Source organism: Pseudoliparis swirei, chromosome 18 (assembly GCF_029220125.1).
Source record: "Pseudoliparis swirei isolate HS2019 ecotype Mariana Trench chromosome 18, NWPU_hadal_v1, whole genome shotgun sequence".
NCBI lineage: Eukaryota > Metazoa > Chordata > Actinopteri > Perciformes > Liparidae > Pseudoliparis > Pseudoliparis swirei.
In genome coordinates, this window is record NC_079405.1 from 14,561,328 (window position 1) to 14,585,477 (window position 24,150).

The 24,150-nt window shown below is 40.1% G+C and overlaps 3 protein-coding genes and 1 non-coding gene across 4 annotated transcripts; 1 reads left to right on the top strand and 3 right to left on the bottom strand.

Annotated features, from left to right (window-relative positions):
- Nucleotides 1-1,070: 1,070 nt before the first annotated feature.
- Nucleotides 1,071-6,429, top strand: ninj1 (ninjurin 1). Its single transcript, XM_056437941.1, has 3 exons — nt 1,071-1,443; nt 4,175-4,412; nt 5,696-6,429. The coding sequence occupies exons 1-3, from the start codon at nt 1,387-1,389 to the stop codon at nt 5,836-5,838; spliced, it is 438 nt and encodes a 145-aa protein (XP_056293916.1). The 5' UTR covers nt 1,071-1,386; the 3' UTR covers nt 5,839-6,429.
- Nucleotides 6,430-7,212: 783 nt separating this feature from the next.
- Nucleotides 7,213-7,340, bottom strand: LOC130209120 (U6atac minor spliceosomal RNA). The gene has a single exon (XR_008834556.1). It is a non-coding gene; the product is annotated as a U6atac minor spliceosomal RNA (small nuclear RNA).
- A 744-nt stretch (nt 7,341-8,084) lies between these two features.
- Nucleotides 8,085-10,904, bottom strand: card19 (caspase recruitment domain family, member 19). Its single transcript, XM_056437940.1, has 6 exons — nt 10,874-10,904; nt 10,346-10,485; nt 9,353-9,509; nt 9,148-9,210; nt 8,859-8,924; nt 8,085-8,695 (listed from the first exon to the last, which is right to left on the bottom strand). The coding sequence occupies exons 1-6, from the start codon at nt 10,878-10,880 to the stop codon at nt 8,586-8,588; spliced, it is 543 nt and encodes a 180-aa protein (XP_056293915.1). The 5' UTR covers nt 10,881-10,904; the 3' UTR covers nt 8,085-8,585.
- Nucleotides 10,905-12,064: 1,160 nt separating this feature from the next.
- bicd2 (bicaudal D homolog 2 (Drosophila)) lies at nt 12,065-22,309 on the bottom strand. The gene is made up of 8 exons (XM_056437160.1): nt 22,076-22,309; nt 18,906-19,118; nt 17,809-17,961; nt 17,013-17,477; nt 15,527-16,519; nt 15,183-15,334; nt 14,503-14,719; nt 12,065-13,335 (listed from the first exon to the last, which is right to left on the bottom strand). Exons 1-8 carry the CDS (start codon nt 22,307-22,309, stop codon nt 13,309-13,311), a joined length of 2,454 nt encoding a protein of 817 aa, XP_056293135.1. The 3' UTR covers nt 12,065-13,308.
- Nucleotides 22,310-24,150: the final 1,841 nt, after the last annotated feature.

Consider the following 24,150-nt stretch of genomic DNA (forward strand, 5'->3'; position numbering starts at 1 on the left):
CACACTACAGCCCGCCCCCATATGACGCGCTAAGCCTCCAACGGGAAGATGACTGGTATAGGGCCCACCAACCAAAAGGGACACTGGCAGTATTATGGGCCAGATCACACGAACCCGATCATAATTACAGCGCAATCAACCACACGCAGTCCGTGCAGGGAGGCTGATGAATATGACTCCTTCAGAACATAGTTATTAAGAATATGAAATGCTTTCCCCAGTATTTTCTCCATAAAACACAGTGCATACAGTGTTTAAGATTTTCCAGAATTATTCCAGAGCTATACTACTGTGTGAGAAATATATATGTGTATAATGTAAACCATATTATCAAAGATATTTAACTACTTCTCCTACTTTCATTAATCTCTGCACACTTCTACAGTCTACAAGTTGCACGTCATGTGTATTTGACATGATTTCATCTGAATTAATAGCCTGCTGTGTGAAGTAAATAAATGTGACTTTTAAAAGCCTAACGATTATTTGACTTAGGTAACCTATACAGGCTATACTGTACATTATCAGTGGCATATAGGAATACACTGCATTCAAACTGCACCAATATGGAGCAGGTAGCTTTTTGAAAAACAGATAAACACTTTATGATTGTGGATTTGCATTCACAACATTACAATCGTAGATGATTAAATATCACGATTTAGCTGCGCACAACAGAACAGTGGAGACAACTATAACTTAAGATGGTTTGTTCAAGGCTGCTGAACGACTTCCAGGGGCCCTGCAGAGAACTCAGGCTGAAATTATTAAGTTGTAGTACATTTATGTTGTTGTATTATGTACGACCAAAGTTTCAACTTCACTTACATATGCGGTCTTGTAAACAGTTATGTGACCAAATATAGTGGAAACATATTAAATGTTAGATGATTCTATGTCTAAATTTGGGTTTAATTAAGTTATGACAAACTGTAGCGTGCTGTCGATTTCAGATTGAGTTGAGTCTCTCGCGTGCAGTACCGAACTAATTCGCAGGGCGGCAGCAGAGAGCTGCGTATCCTTCCTGGTCGGGACCGCCAGCCAACGAGACTCCAGTCCAATTGAAAGCGCCGCTTCGCTCTTTACGTCGTGGTTTCAGTTCAGTTCCCCGCTGATAGCATCGCTAGTGAGGAGTCTAACCGCCTCGAACTTTACTGGCAGCCCACATTTTGGGTTTCGCCCTCTTTGAGGGGCGGTAGCCTGGAGATTGTCTTCCCCTCTGTCGACACCGCAGCCTTTTCTTCTGGTACACATCCTGTACCCGTGCCCGCTGGCTGGACCACAGACTCGTTTGAAGCTTACACTATATACTTATACAGTATATATACAGTATTTATATACAAATATATACCAGCCCATTCGGGACGTAACGCGGCTACTAACAAGATGGCTTCGGAAAACTTGGAAATGAACGGTGATGGTGACCGAAACGGCGGAGTGGAGGTAAGTGAAGAGAAGCGGTGCCCGCGGCTGAGGGCGGACTGCCACTAATGGGTCATGACCTCTAATCTCCTCACCAACACGACCGAGGGACGTTTGAGACACACACGATCATATAAGCGCCTGTCTGCTCTTCATCCATCTCTCCCACCATCCGCTCGCCCGTTAGAATTATGTTTGTGGTTCTGAAACCAACGGAGTCCCGTCGAGTGTTTTATGTGTTTTCATGTTCTGGTTTCTGCGCTAATTGAAACGTTTCCGCGACTTTAATTGTGTTTGCGTCGCCCGCGGCTGTCTCGGTACTCTGAGTAATGGACCCTAGTGGGTCGCTTAGGTCGGAGTCTGCTCAGGAATGTGTGAGTGTTTAACTCAGCCAGTCACCCGAGCCACGGTTTGAGTTGACTGTTAAACTGTGCTCGTTGTTCGAGGTCACGTTTAGGAATGAGACCACAAGCTTCCAACAAAAGACCTGGTATGTGGTAGAGCTGATAATAACCTTATCTCATAACAAGGTGTCTGTTAAACAATATAATAAAGCATATTTTTAAATGTTTTTTTTTTTTTAATTTAGTGGTTGTAAATGGTGTCATAGACATAGGGGTTAACTGCAGGCTCACTTCTGTGACACCAAATTAATCTACAACTACTTTCTATATTATTATTACGACTACATGTTTTTTTTATTGAAATGATTGTATTGTGAACTTATTCTCTCTTTTAATTTGTTTTTATACAACTTTAAATAGAATATCTTTGGCACTTTGATTGTTATTGGACACAAGAAATTTAAAGAATATTTACCAATAACGATTAACCCAAAAATAATTACTGACACATATACATATTTAAAAATAATAACTTACTGCAGGCCTATTTGTGTGAGAGCTTCTATCTTCAATGCTAACATTAATATTGAGTTATATTTGAAACATTTCCAGTAACTTATTTTGGGCAGCAAGTAATCAAGAAGACACCAAGTCATGTTTACTTGTTCAAGTAAACTTGTTGAACTCATCAACAAGTTTACGGATATTATGGGAAGCCCCAATAATATCTGTGGACTTCCCAAAAAGTGCACAGCAACAATGTGTAATATGGTGCCAGCCCGGGCTCAACTTCCTCTAAACTCCACTCACATGAAACCCGGAGCACTGACCTCATCCAAAGGGGAACAGAGGACTCGTTTACCCTGATGTAATATTTACAATTGACCACAGACTCATTTCACCTGGAGAGACTGTTATGTATTCAAAAACCCCGGGGTGCTGAACCGAAGAAAATATCCGGAGTCGAAAAGTTATAGTAAAACGTATTTAATAAAAAGTATTACCAATAGTTGATTATAACTAATAACTGTTCAGATACAGAGTATAAATTCTCGGCCGAGGACTTCTAATGCTTCGCAATACACAGACCACTGCTGGCTAATCCAATTGCAGTTAACTGTCTCTCCTAATTTACATATTGCTTTAGTTAATTGTTTGCAGGTTCAGAAAAAGCAAGTCAATAGATTCCTCAACATCCTTAGTCATTCCACTTGAGTGTTAATTGCACAGAAATTTCTGCTTCTTCTGACGCTCCACATCACATCTTATTGCATATTTAGTTACATTTATTTAAAAAACCAAAATAGCACTTTTGATAATATCATTTTCTGTGATCTTGATTATTGTTAGAAGTGCATGCTTAACATGTGCTCACTGTATGTTGGGTGTATTAAACATGTTCATAAGCCCCAACACATGTGGGTGGAAACATGCAGCCGTAAACCCAGAAAGTGGCACGACCAAAGTGTTCCAGTTTGAACAAAGTCACTGAACACTTTCACTTCTGTTAATATCTTTCACAGCAAACACAAGTACTGTGACGCACTCTGCCATGATAATCAGTTCTGATATCAGTTGTTGACATTGAATTGACAAATGTATTGTGTTTGTTATGACCTGGACTCTTAGTTTTGATGAACAAGTCCCTTTTTGTGCTGTTGACTTTGATGGAAATGTTAGATCCACAAGTGAGCCACTTCCCTTTGCTCTTTCTCCAACCTGAAACCATATGCCCCTTCCACAACCCACACCTTTCCTTTCTTATTCATATCTATATATAACATCTCTCTCTCTCTCTCTCTCATAGATATGTTCTGATTATTCGATATTCGCAATTTCAGCTTTAAAAGGCTTAACAGCGGGTAAAGGTAAAATGTGTCATCACACGATGACACTTCTGTCATTTTAAATGACAAGTTGGAGATTTTAGGGCCTGAAAAATATTCCCACGAACAATCCAGCTTTATTATTGCGAGGAAGGGGAAAACCTACATTTCTTGACAGTCACATGTTCATATGAAATCCAACGAGATGGCAGCAGAGGAGTGCTTTCGTTTCCTCAGTGTTAAAGTAACCTTCTAAAGACCACGTTGACACAAGTTTCAGGATATGAAAGTCGTGATTTTGCTGATTGAGTGTTTGTGAAAGTGAAAACGGTCACAGCAGTCTGGGGTTAATGAACTCTTCAAAAGAGGTCACGTTCATGACATTGCGATACAGGCCATGGCCTTGGCGGACATCTGCTCTCTCCGAGTGCCCCTCGATTTTGTACATTTTTTTCCTCATATTTATTTAGTTTTGACCCATTAACAATAGAAATATACAAGATATACCTGATTAAGCCTTTAGAGATATCACATTTCTACCCGTCACCTATGTGTCATACTGACGTCAGGGTTTGTTCGTAGGTCTCGCTGCATGGCCACCGGAGACGGCAGCAGGGGCCTCTGAACATGAACCACTATGCCAACAAGAAGAGCGCGGCAGAGAGCATGCTGGATGTGGCTCTCCTCATGGCCAACGCCTCACAGCTGAAGGCTGTGATGGAGCAAGGACCCGGCTTCACCTTCTACGTGCCCCTCATTACTCTCATTAGCCTCTCCCTCATCCTACAGATCCTAGTGGGAGTCATGCTCATCTTCATCAGTGAGTGTGCAACCTATTCGGCGAACTTTAGCACTCACAAATTAGAAGATTTACAGTGATACCAAAAATAGATATACTTAGTATTCGTATTGTATTTCTTAAAATGTTTGAAATATTTGTCGTCACATGAATCTTGTGAACAGTAGCGCTGCGAGTTGCTTGTTTCTGAAGTTTTACTGGTCAAATTATGTTTAAAATATTAAATTAAACTGTATATAATGCGTCATAATTATTCTAGTGAAGCAGGACACAGCAAAAAAGTATCAGCTTATTGTTATGTTTTGTTTCCGCTGCACAAAAAATGTGTTGGTGTCTTCTACTGCACCGTTGTGTAGAGTATTTTAGACATTCAATTCAATTCAGTTTATTTGTGTAGCCCATTTTCACAAATTAAAATTTGTCTCGGAGTGCTTTACAATTTGTACACATAGACATCCCTGTCCCAAAACCTCACATCGGATCAGAAAAAACTCCCAAATAACCCTTCACGGGGAAAAAAGGGAAGAAACCGTCACATATTTAAAGCAGACAACTGTGTGTAAAACTCAGTATCCAAACCTCCCACGTTTTGTGAGGCACTGGAATCCCACATGAACATCGCCTCAATAAGTTACTTATGGAACTTGTTTTGGCCAAAACGCGTCACAATGCGTGACAACGGTGTCACGCACATTGTGGAAACTGTTTTTAATGTGTCGTCAGATGTTCATGAAAGCAGTTCTTCTATCTTGTCCTCAGTCTTTGTGTTGCCTCACTGTTGATATCATTCATGCGGGAATTGCATTTCTCTCCACAACCACAAAACTTTTCTACCAATTAAAAAACTTGAGAAATGTATAACCTCCCTGACGCTGTGTTGAGTGGATCCTCAGGGCTACAAAGGGTGATCAACAACCAACGGCCTTGGAGGAGCACACCATCTTATCACTATCAGAGAGACTGTTGTGACTGAGAGCTGAGCGTTGAGAGCCACAGCAGGAAGAAACGCCTCTGCTGTCAAACATTTACATTTTTAAAGTGCTCTTCTAACCTTGGGGGGAAATATGTTTTGTCATTGGAGATTTGCCAACACAGAGATAGCCGGTAAACACGACAGTCAAGTCCTTTTTAAACCAGCTAACTGAAGGAGAAGCTAATGATCTCTCCTCTTCATTTATACCGTAATGACTTCACTGCTAATCTGACAGGAACATATGTGCTGCCCCCTCGTGGTGGACAGGAGGACATCCTACTGACTTAGCAAACCTCAATAATGACCTCATGTTTCCTTTCTGTTTTGTCAGTGAAGTGGAACCTGAATGATGAAAGCATGCACTACAAGCTGAACCTCATGGAGAATATCTCCACGGCCTTCGTCTTCATCATAGTCGTGGTCAATGTCTTCATCACAGCCTTTGGAGTCCAGCGACCCAACCCAAGTTCTTGATCACCGCCTGCTGATCGACTTCGTGAAGATGGACGTTCACATTATTTATGCACATCATGAATATTTATTCACCAACTAAATGGCATTGCAGGTGCACTTGTCTTCATGTCATTCAACCTGCAGGCGTTATGAGGCCCGACGTACCCTGAAGATCAGATGACACGTGTGTGTTTCAGAGTTCATTTCTTCTGTAACCATGGCTGAAGACTGTAGACAAACATGGTCAAAACATAATCATCACAGCATAATCCAAAGGACTGTCTTCTTATTATGAGCACCAGTTCAATGGCCTCAGAAAAAGGCTTTTATGTGGTGCAAATTATTAAATTGTTTACACTGTTAAAAACCTCAACCAGTTAATGAAGTGGACCTTACATGCTTTTTTTATTTTTAAAAATAATATGCAAAGTAGAGTGTGTAATGTTTAAAGTGAATTACTTGTATAAATTCGCTTACGTCTTCATTTGTTTGTGCATGTATGTATGTCACTTTTTTAAAGACCAAATATTTTCAAATCTTTTCTATGATTTTGTGCAAAACACTGGGAAGAATTTTTTATGACATTTATAAAGAAATCTACAAAACTGATAAGATGTGTTTATTGTCCCTTTTATTCTTATCATGCATCGTTTATATTATACAAAGAGAAAACAGCTAAGTTACACAAATACAGGCACTTCCTAATTTAAGGCATTTTTACATCACACATAGAATGTGACAAACTGTCAGGCACTGGATTCAATGAGTATAAGTTAATTGACAAGCGTCAGAAAATCAATTGACATTTCTTTATCAAATTTCTCAACAACAACATAGCCATGCAAGTTGAATACATCTGTTTAGGTGTTTCTTGTATTGGCTTTTGATATCTTGAACCATGAAGAAAACCACAAGGAAAGACAGTTTAACAAAGCACCATCATAACAGTTACTGTATTTGTAGAGGCCGTTCTCTATGTTATTCATTTTAAATACATTGTTAATAGAATCAGATACAAACCATCAAGTTGTATCTGGCTGCTTAGGGGTACATTATTTTTTTCCAGACGTTGTATTAAAAAAAACAAATTATCAACAAACAAGCGGCAACATGCACAGAAAGAAGAACAAAATGAAGATGACGGAATTTATTCATGAACATGTAAATATAGTTAACTCTCACAAACTGCGAGAGGGTATCTGTTTGGGTAATCCTCCGTACATTCAGCACTCCGATCAAGACTAGAGCCGAAAATACAAATACAAGTTGTCATCCTGTCCGTCCCAGACACGGGAAATCACTCAAGCACACTTCCGGTATTTGGGGAGAACAGAAGACGTGCGCGACAGAGATAGGAAGGCGTTGTTTATTTAAAGAAAGTCAAGGATGTACCATTAAAAAATGTGGTTAGAGATGCCACGAAGTAGGTGGCAGTGCCTTAACCGTATGTGTGTTGATGGCCACTAGGGCCAATTCCATCCTTGTCAAGGGGAGTGCTAACCTTCTCTCCTTTCATACAACACAACTCAAACATGGCCGCTGGCAAGCTTATATAGAGTGAGCTGGGCACCGTAGTTTGACTCATGGTGCACTTTATGGATTTCAAAACGAATTACATATATTAAACACTATTAAACGCCCTTTACACGAGTTGGTCTGTGGCTATACTTAATTTGTACACGTCTTTATTTAACAAGTGTTTCTTTTTGTTCGGGTAACTCTACCCATAATGCACTGCACTAGTACAGCGGGCTATCATTGGTAGAAGCAATCACATGACTGCAACTTTCTCCAAAAGTATTATTCTCTGTACACAGCTCGATTTATTTTATGACTGATATTCATATGAATAACCCTTATTTTGTATAAACGTGAGAAGGACAATTTCGAGAATCGCTTTAGAAACCACAAACCAGCTCAGTGGCGTTTGGTGAAGTAGGTCACGTTTGGCCAGAAGAGGGCAGCCATGTTCTATCAAGAGCTCGTGACAGCTCCTTCTCTTTATATATGACAACACCAGTTTGACAGTCATCTTTTGTGTCCGACTCAATTTGGAGAGGACATTTAAATTTATTGTACGATGCTTGACACCAGGAGTAACAGAGCAGAAAAGGAAGAATAATTATTCATTACCAAAGTGTCAGGAAGCTCACACAATGCAGGTTGTTGCTTTCTGCATTCAAGGACTATACATATATACCGACAACATGTACTGATGAGATGAAGGCTCTCATTTGTCTTAGAAATAAATCCTGCATGGCCAAGAGTGTACCTGCAATTATTGATACTTAATTTATTCAAACTGCCATATTTTATCACTAGTGCAGTCAATATTTCCCTTTTCAATTCAAACATTACACAGACAGCCAGAGCAAAGATACTTCCTTTTTGGTTAGCACATGTTCCTAATAATGAAATTTAAAGAAAATATATTTGTTGTCAGTGTTGTCAAATTTGCTTAATTAGCTTGTTTTTGCCGTCACTGTGTTCACCCTTTAAGTGCATGCAGTTCCTTTATTCCACTTAAATAGATATCAACACATGGGAAAATAAGAGAAAAGTGCCAAATGCAAATCTGATTTGACCCCATATCTAAACTTCTCCAAACGGAGAAATTTAGATCACACAAAAAAACAACTATATGCAGTAAACCTGTGTACAAACTGAGCATTCAACTCTCGAAAAGATATACTGTGCTGTGCTTTGGTACAAGTGGCATTTCTAAGAGCAGTCCTGCTGAAGCGACTGGTTGTGAGGGACTCACTCCCTCACTTCATGAGTCTTTCTTCAGTGTACCATATGAGAACCTCCTGAGCTTTTCTTTTCAAACCCAGAGCAGCCATCCCGAGAGTCCGGCTACCTCCCGTCACTTTGGCCTCTACAGGAAAAAGATATCATCTTTTTCACACTGAATTCACAGCATTGGGTGGAGTTATATTTTCAAAAATATGTATGCACTAAAGTTAATATATTCACCAGGCATTAAAATGGACAATATCTGACTTGCATTGGTGACGCTAAACAACTGGAAAAATACGTACCACTGTAGTAATAGAGTAAAGACATTCCTATGGCAACGCTGAAACAGCCCATAAAGAAGAGGGGACCTGGAGAGAGATGAACGCAGAACAACAAAGATGTAGTTAACTAGCTGATGTGTGTTAGTGCTGAACCTGACACACTTCTAGCCTGGAAAAGGTTTTAATCACTGACTATTCCTTATTTGGTGGAGTCCATTGCTAAATCATCTACAGATTATTTTATGTTCTTGCAGTTCGACAGTTTTAATTTTGCACATTTATTGACATACGTTAATTTAAATCTTCTTACCTCTGTCGTTCAGAACATATTTCTGTTGGTAGATACGTGGATATGCCAGTGGATCTAAGGAATCTGGGTCAGATTGGTTTAGTGTGATGAATAAAATGTAGAATATACTACAACACACAACAAAATATGTAAAATCCATTGTGTAATATCCAAATAATAAATGAATATCACACATGATGTAGAGGAGCAGTTTTGGGGGACAAACCTCTGAGGCGGAGCCGTGTGGGCATGCTGTAGTACACCTCCTCCACATGCAAGTGAAGCGCTCTGTAGAACTCTCGGCATGCTTCCTCTCCTTTCCCCTGCAGATGCGCCAGAAGCTCACCGAGTCGGACGCTTGTGGGCACGTCCAAGTTTCTGAACTGGAGAACAACAACAACAACAACAACAATGGTTATAACATGACTGTCAATGATATGATGATATGTAATTTCTTGTCCTGGGGTGCTTGCTTTCACAGCTTGTCCATGGCAGAATGAAGCCTCTCCACTGGAATTATTTAGTACATTATTTAATTTATTCACATCAAAATGTTGTTTCCTCACGTGTACCTGCTGTCATGAAACTGTGACATGATTTTCTTGGTATTATTTAACCCCCGCCTCTGTTCGGGCCAGACAACCCCATGGACCAGAATGTATTTGGAATATGAATACAGAAAAATAACGTTTACATGCAATGATGCAACATAACCTAACCAAGTAGATGTGCTCAAGTCATTTAAAATGTGTTTGTTGAAGTTTGGCATTTGTGCATTCTTACAGCATTTCCATCATATTCAAATAATTATTTTACTCCAATTCTGGGCGAGGGAATTTTTTTAATGTATTACTCCATTACATTTATCTTACAGCTAGTTACCTTTACTTTATTAATATGTTGCATGTAAATATGCATGGAATATAATGCAATGTATATTACATTACAGCACATTCAGCTACACAATTAAATATTGATTACAAGTTGATGCACTGGTAATATTAGAAAAGTAAAATACTATAGTATAATACTGACAGGGGTCATTCTTCCGGATAATGAATATAATATTTTGCATGAAACTTTCCTGTAGGTTTTCAATGCAGAACTTTGCCTTGAACTGAGTATTAATTTATTACTCTGTGGTATCACTTGTACTTCGTCTCCTCCTTCACCGCCTGCATGGGACCACCACAGTAAAGCACTGCGTTTGAGGACATACTTTTGTGGCCTCCTTGTCGGAGAGGATTTGCGGGTAGATTCTGTTCAGCTGCAGGATCACTTTGTCGACCAGCTCCGTGTCCAGCCTCCGCTCCGCTTTGAGGAAGGCGCTGTCCTCCGCCAGCTGCTCGCGGAAACTGTCTGTCCACGTTCACAGAGACACGTTCAAAACAAGCGTTACAACCGCGTTCAACAGGCAAGCCTCGCAGGAGCGTACCCGCAGGACACCGAGGGGAGCTGGGACATTACAGTGGGCATGAGAGTGAGAGGACAGCCGCAATGTGGAATGTCGCAAAGACACACGGCCCCTGACAGCTATCGGGTCGATTGACGCTCTTTTTTAATGGCAATTGTGTTGTTCGGAAACTTTTTCAAAAGTAGGACCGAGACGTTACTGTCATTGGCCACGCGAGGCAGTCGTTAAAGTCGTTGACGCCGCGGTGGTGTTTGAGATTTGGAAGTAATGAGATATTAACGCGGAGTACATGGTAACATAAACGGCTAGTTCTCGATGAAGAAAGACACAAACCTCCCATTGTGGAGTCCCCTCTGTCCTCTGTGTCGACACGCCCCATGACGTCACCTCGTAGGCGGGGAGCAGCTTACGTAAACGTCTTTCAAAAAGAGGGGAAAACTCCCTTGGACCGGAAATGGAAATGAATATTGCAAAAGCCAAGCGAGGCAGTAACATAGTTATGCATACATTTAATTATTGACCAATACACACTATGTTATATTCAGATATGCTGGAATTTATTTAGAAGAAAACTAGATTAAAAAAAAAAAATAGGGGCAAATACGTTTTAATATAATGTCAAAGTAACAATCGGTATTAATGTGAGTCTCATAATTTAAATGAGTATATTTTACATCTACAAAATATTTTTCACTTCCTCCAAACAAAAAATATATTTTTTAAACGGTATTTGATCCATCCATGTTTCATTCGAGTATATACAACCCACAAAAAGTGTATGTACATTAATGGCTAAATGAATAGCTTATTGTTTATACATTAACATTAAGTATGTGGTCTTTATCTATTGTATTTCATATTTATATATATATATGTATGTGTATTTAGATGTATATATGTACAATAATGTCCCTTAGCTGCTGAGTCGTCTTTATGTATGTTTCAGAAAAATAGACTAAACCCACGGAACCATTAATATTGCATTCACTGCAGACTCATTATATAGGTTATGGTTTAAAAAGTGGAAGAACTAAGCAAAGCAGACATATGATGTAAAAAAATAAATATTAGATACACTACAGGTCAAAAGTTTTAGAACACCTCAATTTCTCATGTTTGTATTGAAATGTACAGTTTAATTTCTCAATGTACTCTGAAATAAAAGCATAGAACAAATAAACAGTTGGAGATGAAAAAATAAATCATGGAATTGTTTTGTTTAACAAAATATAATCTACATTTCTGACTCATCGTCATTTTGCAGATATAACAGCCGAACACACTCGTGGCATTCTTTTTAGAATGGAAATGAAATATTGTTCAGAAAGTTCTTCTCAACACTTTCAGGTTATTCAATGGACCTGAGCTGCTTACATTTCAATAAAAACTTGGAAAATGGGGGTGCTATATAATATATCTGAATATATATATATATATATATTCTCAAAAGTGAAAGAATAGAGCACTTGGAAAAATTAAATATTTGTGAATTTTTTTTTTATACATAAAGAACAACAATCACGCTATTGTGAAAGTTAGATTTATTTCTTCACCAGTCATAACTGTTAGCAGAGACAGTAGCCCAAAGTCATGAATATGATAGTGTTTTACCCCAAGTTCAGTCTCGTCAATATTATGGCCAGCCACCTTCGCTCAAACTCCCTTATGAAATGAAGAGGATGATGAAATCCTGTAGTCTGAACAGTGTCAAATAAATACAATTGCAGTTATAGTAGACATACAAATCAAATCAATGAGGACCAAGTATGTGAGCAACAATGTGTACAATAATTGTTTATAGCATACACATTTAGTTGTCATTTTCTTGCCAACAATTACATTTTACAAATCCTTCAAAATAAAGTTTATGAATACTATTAACATCTGACCTTAACTTAAAAATATTTAAATAAGCTTTGCATTAATACTTTTCCTATGTCATAAAAAGAATACTTGCATTTGTAACAGCTCTGCCATGTCGACAAAGAGAAGCCAGATTACACAACATGTCCTAAGACCTTGAAACTGAAGCTCCATATTTGCAGGGTCATATAGTGAAAATAATATATTTAATTCTTTTTTTAAATAAGCGAACCAGGACAATTAGTTATCAAAAACATAACTTGATAACTTTGAAAGTGGGTTGATAGCAAGGCACCCATATGTTTAAGGCCAAAAGGAAAAATAATAAAGGTAGACAAGTGTATTCATACTCTTGTTTTGGAATTCAGCCAGTAAGTGAAGGCTCTGGTTTTAAAAAGAAGAATAACATACTCTCTGGATTTATTGGTATAAAATAAATAGGGATAAAAAATATGTTGAATCACTTGAAAACATCACCAATTATCTGGTAGATATCATGCACATCTGGTAAAAAATATCATATAATACTTGACAAAATTAGTATGATTTTTAAAAAGAAAGAGGAATCACCTAAGTGCAAGAGAGAAACCAAAAGTGCACAGTCAGGATTACATAGGCAACGGGTAATTGGCAAAACACCCATCTGGATTATTCCGGCGGTTCAAAATAATAGCGTCGCATTGAGTCGGTGGATCGGTGGCAAACTGCAGTCGGCAACTGATGCGATGAGTCAATATTTCTGCATGTTCCACGTCATTTTACATACTTGTTTTGGCACTCTAAAACAAGGCCCCTGGAAATACTGTAGTATATGTTCTTGTGTTAGCGAAAACATGATTTTGCCCATGATTAGAGAGTGAAGGAACCAGATGACTGGCAACTGTCAGACACTCTGGCGAACCTCCTTAAGGACACTTGGCATGATAGATTGACTGCAAATGGAAGAAGAAAATCACATTAGATTCATTCTTGATTGATTGTTGAAATGTCAATTTCCACTTAATTACAGAAATGATGTTCATGAAAATAGCAGTGAGGAAAATTAAATGGAAGCAGGAAGCAGAAGACTAAGGTGTGCAATGCATGCAGGCTTCAACAAGTCACATACCACAGGGAACGTTCCAGTGGTCTCAAGACAATTATCATTAAAATAGTTTTTACATCACTCTGATATTCTGACACACATTCTGAATTTATTGTTAACAAAAAATAGAGAATAGTATCTTATGTCTTTAAAAAAACATGGTTATTAAAGTAAAAACTGAGCATATTAATAGACACAGTTTTTCATAATAAAAATAAATAAATAAGTACAAAAATCAGTATCTCTCAAAACAGGTTTGGACCGGTGATAGAAAAAGAAAGTTATGTTATGAACTGATATTACATATAAATGAATGCTTTCTAGAACAGTTAGGAGTTAAATATCAAAAAGAATAACAATTTAAAAATAAAACACATTTTAGACAAATCCTCATCAACGGTTTCCAGCTCAAATTACGAAGCACTTGTTCACATCACGTTTTGTTGGTTACGTGTAAATCCATTATACCTGCTCATACTTATCACAGCAAATTTGAAAAGCCAAATAATGATATAGAAAGAAAGAAAAAAGAAATGTACACTTTTATTGAGCCCCGTAGGGAAATTCTTCTCTGCGTTTAACGCGTCCTCAGTTCTTAACAACAAACAATATGTTAGTAAATATAAAGGTAACAGGAGGTTAAACATTGAATCGTTAAGGAGCAGTGGGTGGCAGTGAAGCGCCCGGGGAGAAACTGGGGGTTCAGTGATAAAGGACCAAGAATGACAGAAAAGAAAGGACTCAACCAGTCTAATGTCCTAAACACAAACATGTATAACAGTATTAAATAGTAATAATACTAGAATGCTAAATTGTCTTAGAAGTATAATGGCTCTACAGACAGAACTCTTAGTGTTAGAAAATATGAGTGTATGCAAAGCCTGAGAGAAATACAAATCTTAAAATATAGATATAGAAGTTTAAAAAGCCCACATAAAGCCTTGTATGAGAACCCAGTGCCTCCGCTGATGCCTTGCGGCCCAGAGTTGGTTCTGCAATACAAGTTCTGACTTACATGATGGCTGGAAGAGGCTCCCTTGGCCTTTGTTTTGCCCGTGGCGTTGTTGCGGCGCTCCTGCTCATGATCAAACTCCAAGTCCTCCAGGCGCTGGGTCAAGGCCAGCTTCTGCTGGATGGCCATACGCAACAGAGAGTTCAGGGTCTTCTTCTCATCCTCAGCAGCGAGCAGCTGCCTCTGCATGTCATCCAGCTGGGTCACATACTCATCACACCTGACGGAAAGAGGGAGGGGGGAAAAGGAAGAGACACATTATTTCCAGCAGGTGGAGCAATATGCCTTGAACTGCTGCTGCCACATGTTTTCTCCATTTCCCAGATAGCATTTTCCAGATGGGAGGAAGACCTCTGCTAGCTCAAGTGTTACATTAGAAAATCCCACAATGCTTTGCTTCTCTCACAAACATACACTTTGACATGAAATAATGGGAATTTAAAATTTCAATATGGAGGAAAAAAATCGCCAAAAGAAAGAAACAAGGCAGAATTAGCACAATATAAAGAAGTATCATTGCTCTTTTGATATTTTTGTAATGTTTCCTGTTACACATACGATACAACGGTTGTCATGCATTATTGTGTGAGCCCTGGACCACTTGGCTACCAGGATGCTACATGATGGTTCATTTTGTGTTCGTCTGGAATTAAATGTAAACTAGTGATTATGTATAATCATACCTTGTCGCAAACATGGCTCGAAGAGAGGAGAACATTGCAGCGTCCTCTTTCAGACCCTTAAGTTCATTGCGGAGCTTCATGATGGTCTCAGTCACCATGCCCTTCTCGCTGTTATACTTACTCTTCAGGTTGGTCAGAGCAACCTCAGCCGTCTAAAAGGAATAACATCTTACATAATCATTCATTCATTTCGTGCACTTCTGTCAAATCTAAACTCAGATGTTATTTTTAGCTTAAGACTCTTATCCTTTTATGTTGTACTTGTCAGTTGGAGTAACAGTGCACATCCTTCCTCTGAGAAACAGCACACATATACACACTAGCACACACGCACACACACACACCTGTTTGTTGGCCTTCAGCACGGCTCTCAGGGTGGCGATCTGTTCCCTTTTGGTGCTGAGTAGAGACTTCAGTTTGAGGATCTCACCTATGCACGCCTCTTTGTCCTTATCCGACACGGTGTTCAACTCCAGATTAGCAAGTCTCTGATGCGACAGCTCTGTGGTGCGGTCCACCGCCTGCTGCAGGTGGCGGATCTGGTCCCTGATGATGGCTAGGAGGTTATAGATGTTCATGGGTTCTGGCCGGTGTTCTGGGACTGGCACGACCGAGGTGCTGCTGGAATGTCCAGGTTCCGTCTCCGTGATCAGCCCATTAGTGAGAAGTATGGAAGACTGGTGCTCCTTCCCTTCGTGCCCCTTCCTGACGATAGCCTTTCCGTCTTTGTAGTAGTCGAGCATGACACGGTTGGGGGTTTCATTGTTGCACATGCACACGTGGTTGTAGAGATTGGCCAGCTCTTCACTGAAGGCTATGAGCTCATCCTGGGCCACATTAAGGCTGCCAAGTGATTCTCCCGCCACCTCACTGACCTGACGGAGCTCCTTCTCCAGACGAGTCACCTCTGCTTGGTCTACTTGGCAAATTTTCTCCAGAGACGCCAACTTTGACCTCAACTCCTGAATGTCGCTATCCAGCCGCGCTCGCTCACTTTCATACTGGGTTCGACACTCCTCGTACTGTGACCTCAGAGTCTTCAGCTCCTGCCTCAGCTCCCCGGCTTCAGACACCGCCACAGTGTATTTACACTGAAGAATCTCGGGCCCATTGATGTCGAGCTCGTAGTAGTCTCCGTCATCGTGGCTGTCCCGGTCTTTTTCACTGTCGAGGGCAGACTGGCGCTCCTTACTGGCCTGAAGTTTCCTCATCGCAGTGAGGTTCTCCGTCAGCCTGTTGACCGTTTCCTTCTGCTCAAACACAGTCCCATAGGCCTGTTCCAGGTTCCTCTGGTTCTCCTGGAGAGAATTGATGAGGGAGGCTTTCTCCCGCTCCACCTAAACATGAACACAAAAGCACACTTGACAGTCAGTTGGCAAACTTTATAGCATCTAATAAAATAATAAAAACATCACAGCTACAGCCCTTTTGACACCTTGAAGAACTCTCTCTCTCGCTCTCTCTCTCAAATTCCACAAAATTGATTTCAGCAAATATCCCCATAAAATGTCCATATCAATTGTGTATAAATTTTAATATTAATTCGATTTCATACACAATTCATATGGCCATAGATGCTCAATAACATACGTTACACTATCATATCTTTAACTCTCTACATCAAGTGTACAAGTGTTGATCAATGTCGACGAATATAGTGAGCACAAAACACTTCTGTGGATGCAGATGCAGCGTGATGTACACGTATGTTAGAGTCGAGCGTTGAATTGACTTTTGAGTGAATGTGTAGAACACAAGGAATCAGACAAAGAAATACACTGGAGTCATTCCGCCAGTGATGGAGCTGGATTGTCAAAGAGCACTTCATACCTGCACAAGCTGTTGTTTAAGTTTCTGGATCTCAGAGATGTTGAGCTCACTCAGCAGGTCGTCCACCAGGCTCGGAGCCGGCTTGAAAGCGTTTCCTCTCTTGTTCCCAGCAGCTCGGTTGTCTCCATCACCTTCGCCCATCTTGGCCAGGCCGTTTTCAAAGCCTCTGATGAGATCATCGTTGTCTGGCTCTGTAATGGTGGAGGAATCCTCGTGGAGTTTGAGGTTGTCGAGGGAGACGCTGAAAGAGCTGCTGTACACAGAGCCGCCGATGGTCATATAGTGAGAGAGCTCCTTGCGAAGAGTGGCCTTCTGCTCACGCTCCGATTTAATCGTTTCTAAGGCCTCCGTCAGCTGCCGCTCAGCGATCTCTCTCAGACGCATGGATTCCTCCTGCTGGCTGTGTAGGCACTGCGAGTCCTCCTCCAGACGGCGGATCTCATGCTTGAGACCTTCAAATTCCACCTGGGCAGATGGTCAAAAATATGAAATAAAACGTTAATAATTGTAGAACTACATTGATTTGTGTCAACCTAAGCTTCTGCACTACGCCAAAACCCAAAAGGATCATACGGATAGTGTCCAGTCCCTATAAAACTAAACTACAGATGTAATAATAGAAAGCATGAAATAATGTTGTATTACAAAGTGTTGGGAAGGTGACATGTCTTTAATCCCTTGCCTCGTCACTTTCTTACATGACCCACTAACAATGTGCCTATAATGAGTGTAGTTTGAGTCACAAAAACATGATTTCCACCCAGTTCAAAATCCTGTCCTCCCTTCTTTGTCTTACCTGGGTCTGTCTCAGCACAGACACTTGTTTCTGAAGAGAGATGTTCTCCTCCTCCAGCTCGCTGTAGTCCTGCAGCAGACGAGCTTCTCGCACCTTGTACTCTCGCAGGTCATCGCGCAGCTGACCTCGCTGCAGCTTTTCCAGCTCGGAATTCTGTACACAGGGGTAGAGGCGAAAGAGACGACATGTTATGGGAGAATGCACGACAAAAAACGACATAAACATTCATTCTTACTATCTTTGAGTGGAAATTCACCCAGGCGGTGCAAACTACATCCTTGCAACTGTCTGGTCAAGTGAAATGAGAATCAGCGTGTCAGCATGTTTCATATTTCACATTCCACAGGGGCAAGACTTTGGCAGGCAAGTGACAGAAGGCGGACATGGTCCACTTACCAATCCATGCCACGGAGAGCCCTGGCAGAGGGCATCCTTTGTGTCACGCACACTGGACCATTACATCATCTCTACTGACCCTCCCCCATTCCAAGCACACTTCAACTCTCTCACAAGCCACCCTGACAACTAGTCTGGTCTCCATGTCAGTCTTAACTTCAGTTATATCTACTAACCTTCTCTTTTATACTATTTCAATTGCAACTGTCTATATTCTTGGATACCATTTCAAACACAAAGTAGTTTGATAATGGCCTCCATTTAAACTGAAAGCTAAACTAATCCAATTTTAGCACCACCAAAAAAGTTACATTTGATTTCGTAAAAATATTCACACATTTAAATAAACACAAAAGGCCAAAGAAAAAATAATGGTAGATTAGTGTGTCATTCCGGAAACAATTACAGGATAACATATTAGAAGTACACAATAATAATAATAACCTACTTTGTAATGAAATTCAGAAGACGCTTTTATCCAACGCGACTTACAACATTCACACACTGCCAATCTTCTAAAGGACGAACCTGCTCACCACGGCGCCACCGTCGCAAACTGACGTCATCAGAAGAATGTTGGATAATTTAACAGGGAGGTTATGAGATGCATTATATATTCTATATAAATATGGACCAGCATAACTAAATGCATATTGTAAATCTGCTCTTTGACTTTAATACTTGTATAATTTAACGTTCACCTCTCTTATCTCCAGGGCAACGGACGACAAGCGATCATTCTCCGCTTGTACGCCTGTGAAGGAGGCTTTGGCCTGTCGGAGCTCATTCTGCAGATCGAGGAGCTTCTGCTGGTGGAGAGCCTCCTGACTGGCAGACTCCAGCATCAGGGACTCTTCCCTGCTTTCCCCATCAGCTGCCACCTTCCTGTGAGCTGAATACGCTTGTCCAAAGGCCTGGGGACAGAGAAAAGGAATAAACATGAGGGAACACGACTCTAAGCATGGAGTTATAGCCTGTTTTAAGACACGTACACAGAACCACAAGTATGGCCAGAACAACGACAGACTGTGGCTATAGAGGAGGGTCATTTTACCCAAACTGTTTATTAAAAGAATACAGAAAGCCTGTGAGTCACTGAATTCATTACTGACTGTCCATTTTGCCAATAGTTTAACAGAAGACAATTCACTCAGTGCCGTGTTACCCTGCTGCTACAATTGGTTTGATGTCATATGTTCATCTTACACACTGACAGAGCATGAAAAGGGAATATTGCATGCACCGATTACATTTGTCATTCTCACATGACAAGCTGGAGCCAGCTTGCAGGCAGCTGTTGTCCAATCCACATTCAGGGGGAAATCTCTCATTTTGTTTTGTCTGAGTTGGAAATGTGACTTGAGACAACTCAATCTTAATTTAAAGTTTAATGTTGAAACAGTCAGATAATGTTTAGCAATTAATCTAAAAAAAGCTGCTGCATTTTTGGGATATTTCAGTCACTTTGGACCACGATAACCACAACAAACTCCCAAGAAGCAGGAGGAACTGGTGACCCATTAAACACACACTCACTCTCTGGTCCAATAAAGGCCTTTCCATAGCAGAGAGGTGGGCAATGCAGGGTCTAGTGGAGGTATTGATAGAGTCTGAGCAATAGTTTAAATGGAGTTGATGTCAGATTCCCAGTCATTGTAGACTTCCAGCCAATGAGCACAGAGTCAAACTGGTGATGTAACATTTACTGTCCAAGAAAGCCTGAAACCCATCACAAAGCTGTAGCTCTCCTTCCCAAAAGCATCAAACCCCACCTTTTATTCCTCAAAAGTTGTCAGTCAAAATTAAGGATATGTGTGACGAGCAGTGGTCAGTCGTATTGGGAAATAAATCTGTACCTAAAGCCCTGTGAGTGCTGATGGATGATTCCTTCGCTGACTCACTCAACTAAAGAGAAGCAGCTCTCAGAATCACGAGATACCGAGACAATGACGACAACAATTAGTCAGTGACTGGACTCTGACTTTTCCATCAATGAGGACAAAAAACACGACTGAAAATAAGTAATGAAACTAAATCGGAGAGGACACAAACAAGTATGGATGTGTATTGTGTAATATATTAACAGAAAATTGAAAACTGGACTAAATTCAGTCATGTGTAGTGATGCTTGTGGAAAGACTCGGAAAACTGAGCAGAAGGGAAAAACCCAACTTCTCTTTAAATACCAACATTACCAAAATGTCCCACATGTTAGGATCCCAGTGGCTAATATGGCTTCTTCTTTTGAGTTGGGTCAAAACAGCCTCAGGCAGCTGAATTAGATGGTGATGATGAAAGATGAAAACCTTCTTGCCATGTGAACCAGGGTCTCTGATTTAGTGACCAAACCAATTGACAAATCCCCAAAATGTGTCCCTAGTAAGGAGAAATCCAGGGAACAGAGTACCGCTGTAGTTGGGAGTTAGAAATGGATAAGGAAAGTTATAAAGAAATACCATGAGAGATATTATCTTTATTAAGTGTCACTTATAACTGAACAGCAAAACAAGTCTTAAACATGCAACTTTTCTACTAGAGCCTTATGGCAATCAAGTTTAATGTTTATTGAACCAAACACCTCAATGTAAATCTCCATAAATGCATTTCTCAGAGTCAAATGTTGTATTCCCACTCATAAGAATGACAATTAAAGACTACAATAACACACTCACTAATAACAGTAGTATTTCAACTGCAACTGTTCAATCTGTAGCTTTGATCATACTTGTCAAAAACAAATGTAAGTTTTGTTTAAATCCTTAAGTATAAGTGTCTTCCTATTTTGTCCTATATTCTCATCAAAAGGACATTTTAGATATCTACAATTTCTCTAACAACAGCAAGTGTCATGTTGGATATCCAATTTACACCAGTCATTCTTTCTGGAGTAAATTAACTCTCCGACCCTTGCCAATAATGTGTGTGTGTATGGTTATCAATCATTCTGATATCTACAGTGTATATTCTGAATATATGCAATACATTTTTTACTCAGAAAAACTAACAAGTCAGCTATCTACAATGCAATTGTTACGAGTCATAACCATTTACTGCATGTGGTCATAACTGAAATGAGCCTGTAGATATCTGAAAATGCCTTTCGACTAGTGATAATGCAATTGTGGGTGTCTGTAAAGCAATGTGTACTAGTCACAATGTATCTTGTATATTCAACATTACATTATTGACATGTTCTTTCATTTTGGATATCTGAAATTAAAATTATGACCAGGAGGAATTGAAATACGAATATATGCAATACATATCCAGGCTAGCTATTAGAAGGTAAACCCTTCCAGGTACCTTTAAACCCAATAAACTAACAGCAGGTTGGCCAGAGGCATCTACATTTGACATGGTGCTGCAGACATCTAATTTGAAGGCCTCAACCTTACATACCAGGAGCAAGTACGGACATGCAACCAAAAAGAAATGTTACTTTATCTGCCAATGTAAAGAAGACATAAATGTTAAACCACACGACTACCTAGAAAACTGTCAATAGCATTATTGCTGCCACATCAATGTGTCATAACCTTATGACAGACACAACTATTGCAGAGACCCTATAGCTTTGTCAGTTCACTCTCACTGTGTGGATTTTGAGGTCATGAGCTCAAGTTATAAAAAGTTATGCGCCTTACAGGAACCAGGCCCACGATTGGTACAGCTGACATAACTCCTGATGGTTCCGATTACAGACGGCGGGATTTTGACTGACACGTTCAAAGCAGAGGAGACGAGGTGCTGCACCAAAACCTGAAGCTGCGAACACAATGTTTGCTTGAACGGAATTCACATACCGATACAATTAACGTCACAACTCCACATGTTAAAGTGGCGGGGCTTCGCGGCTATGACATCAGGTTACCTCCTTCAGCTGATCCAGCTCGCGTCGAACCGTCTCGGACTCCGTCTCCAACTCGTCAAATCGCTGCTTGAGCTGCTGTTTCTCCTCCAGCACCGCTAGCCCGTACTCCGCCGCCTGGATCTTCTCATGGGTCGTCTCGCGGAGCTCCCGGGTGAGACGCTCGACCTCCACACGGAGCCAGTGCGGCCCGGACTCAGTCACCAGGACCGCGTCGGGGAATTCCTCCGTAGACATCTTGGTGAGTCGCCGACTCCCAACTGTAACGGGACCAAGCCCAAGCTAGCAAGAGCAGCACACACGACCACCGCGACCACAAATCACTGCAGTCGTTGTTTGAGCCGCATTGTTGGGACTTAAATGGCGTTAAGTTCCCTTTGGCTTTTCCCGCCGCAGACTTCACCGATGGTCAACCGAGACGATACTTCTGTCATTTTCGAGGAGTTTCTTCAGACTCTTCGTGAAGCTGACAGAAGGAACTTCTGTTGAGATCATCGTTTGGAAAAAGCTACCCCTGCTACACGGCATTCAAATTGGTATGAAAGTGAAGGGAAGTGGAGTTTTAGGTGTGCCGTTAGTTTCCCAGCGACTATGTACAGCAGCTGCCGTATTTACTTCAAGTCACAGAATGCATTGCGCGGGCTTGGACGCGATTCAGTACCCATTGAAGATGATAATGCAGCACTGCCATCTAGAGATGTTATGGTAAAATTACAAATATTCCCAAGAGAGATGTTGTGATTATGGCTGCAAAGAAACTTTTCTATTCACCTATTGACTGTTTCTGATCAACTGCATTATTGTGTGCTCCCAGAGTCCAGATGTCTGTTTTTATCTGACTAACAACACTGAACCCAAAACATATTCAATCAAAATTATGATATGAATTGCAGGAAAGCAAGTGCAATAATTAATTATGCAAGGCAAAATGGCAAAAAATAGTAGATTTTTCACATCCATGTTATACTCTTCCTTTAAATAAAGTATTCAATCCTTGCAATCGAGCCATGGCACATTATATATATAAATATATATATATATATATATATATATATTAAAGCTATTCATGGTTGTTCTTATCTTTGTTTACTGATGTAAGGCCAAATGGCAAAAAAAGTAGATTTTGCACATCTATGTTACACTCTTCCATTAAATGAATGATTGAACCCTTTGTCAATGAGCCACGACACAGTGTATGTTTAAGGCATCACACATCTGAATGTGAAAGTAAAGCGTTGTTATCTGGGACTTCCCCACATTCTGACTTGACAGATTGGTTTGACTGGGTTCAGGAAGTTGTCTTCTTGGTGTTTGGTTATGCCGTTGCCTGGAGCTGAACGGTGTGTATGCCATGGCATTGGCTTTCCCTCGTGGTAATGTGAATCCATTCCCTCACTGGACACTATATTTAATTTTCAGTCTCCACTCTCTCACTTTCTGTCTCTAGCAATAGCCTACTTTTTGTTTATCTATAAAGCTATTTGTGTTGATGTGTTTCTACAAAGAGATAATGATATTGTTTCTTTTTCAGGAATATGGAAGAGGACTTTTACCGACACTGTACGTACATTAGAACGGTGGCACACAACAAATGGAATCCACCGTTATTTAAAAGATAGTTCTTATTTTGTTAACAATTTCTTCTGAACATTACAGACAAATATTACCATTTTTATTCAATCTGCTTTGGTCTGGGATGTGGAACAGCACTTTACAGGCCCTTTTATCGTAAGTAGACATACAATATCACTGAAGTTCTTAAATGCTTAATCGTAATTATCTATCAACATACTTAGTTTTGTTTGGAGGTGAATCTTAAGTTTATACAATGGACTGTATAACAGTTAAATAATGTTTATGTTGCATTTCCTAGGAGTCATAATTCCATCAGTTCTTGGCGTGATTTGCACCATAGTGTTCGAGATTGTGGGCTTAATATCTGGTAAGCTGAAATTTTGTTTAATAAACACAATATTTATTGCAGACACTTTTTACCATAACGTGTTCCTTTGAAATGCTTAACATGTTGTTGTTTTTTCATCCACTTTATGTTTTGTTGAACAACAATGACAATACCA

Bases quoted from the DNA above. Each gene is read 5' to 3' on its own strand.
- ninj1 (XM_056437941.1), top strand. From the start codon at position 1,387: ATGGCTTCGGAAAACTTGGAAATGAACGGTGATGGTGACCGAAACGGC. The intron at 1,444-4,174 runs GTAAGTGAAGAG...GTTTGTTCGTAG, and splicing joins ACCGAAACGGCGGAGTGGAG to GTCTCGCTGCATGGCCACCG. The intron at 4,413-5,695 runs GTGAGTGTGCAA...CTGTTTTGTCAG, and splicing joins AGTCATGCTCATCTTCATCA to TGAAGTGGAACCTGAATGAT.
- card19 (XM_056437940.1), bottom strand. The intron at 8,925-9,147 runs GTAAGAAGATTT...ATCTCTCTCCAG, and splicing joins ATATGTTCTGAACGACAGAG to GTCCCCTCTTCTTTATGGGC. The intron at 8,696-8,858 runs GTACGTATTTTT...TTTTTCCTGTAG, and splicing joins TTTACTCTATTACTACAGTG to AGGCCAAAGTGACGGGAGGT.
- bicd2 (XM_056437160.1), bottom strand. From the start codon at position 22,309: ATGTCTACGGAGGAATTCCCCGACGCGGTCCTGGTGACTGAGTCCGGG. The intron at 17,478-17,808 runs GTAAGACAAAGA...CCATCTGCCCAG, and splicing joins CTGTGCTGAGACAGACCCAG to GTGGAATTTGAAGGTCTCAA. The intron at 13,336-14,502 runs GTAAGTCAGAAC...TTCCATTTGCAG, and splicing joins GAGCCTCTTCCAGCCATCAT to TCAATCTATCATGCCAAGTG.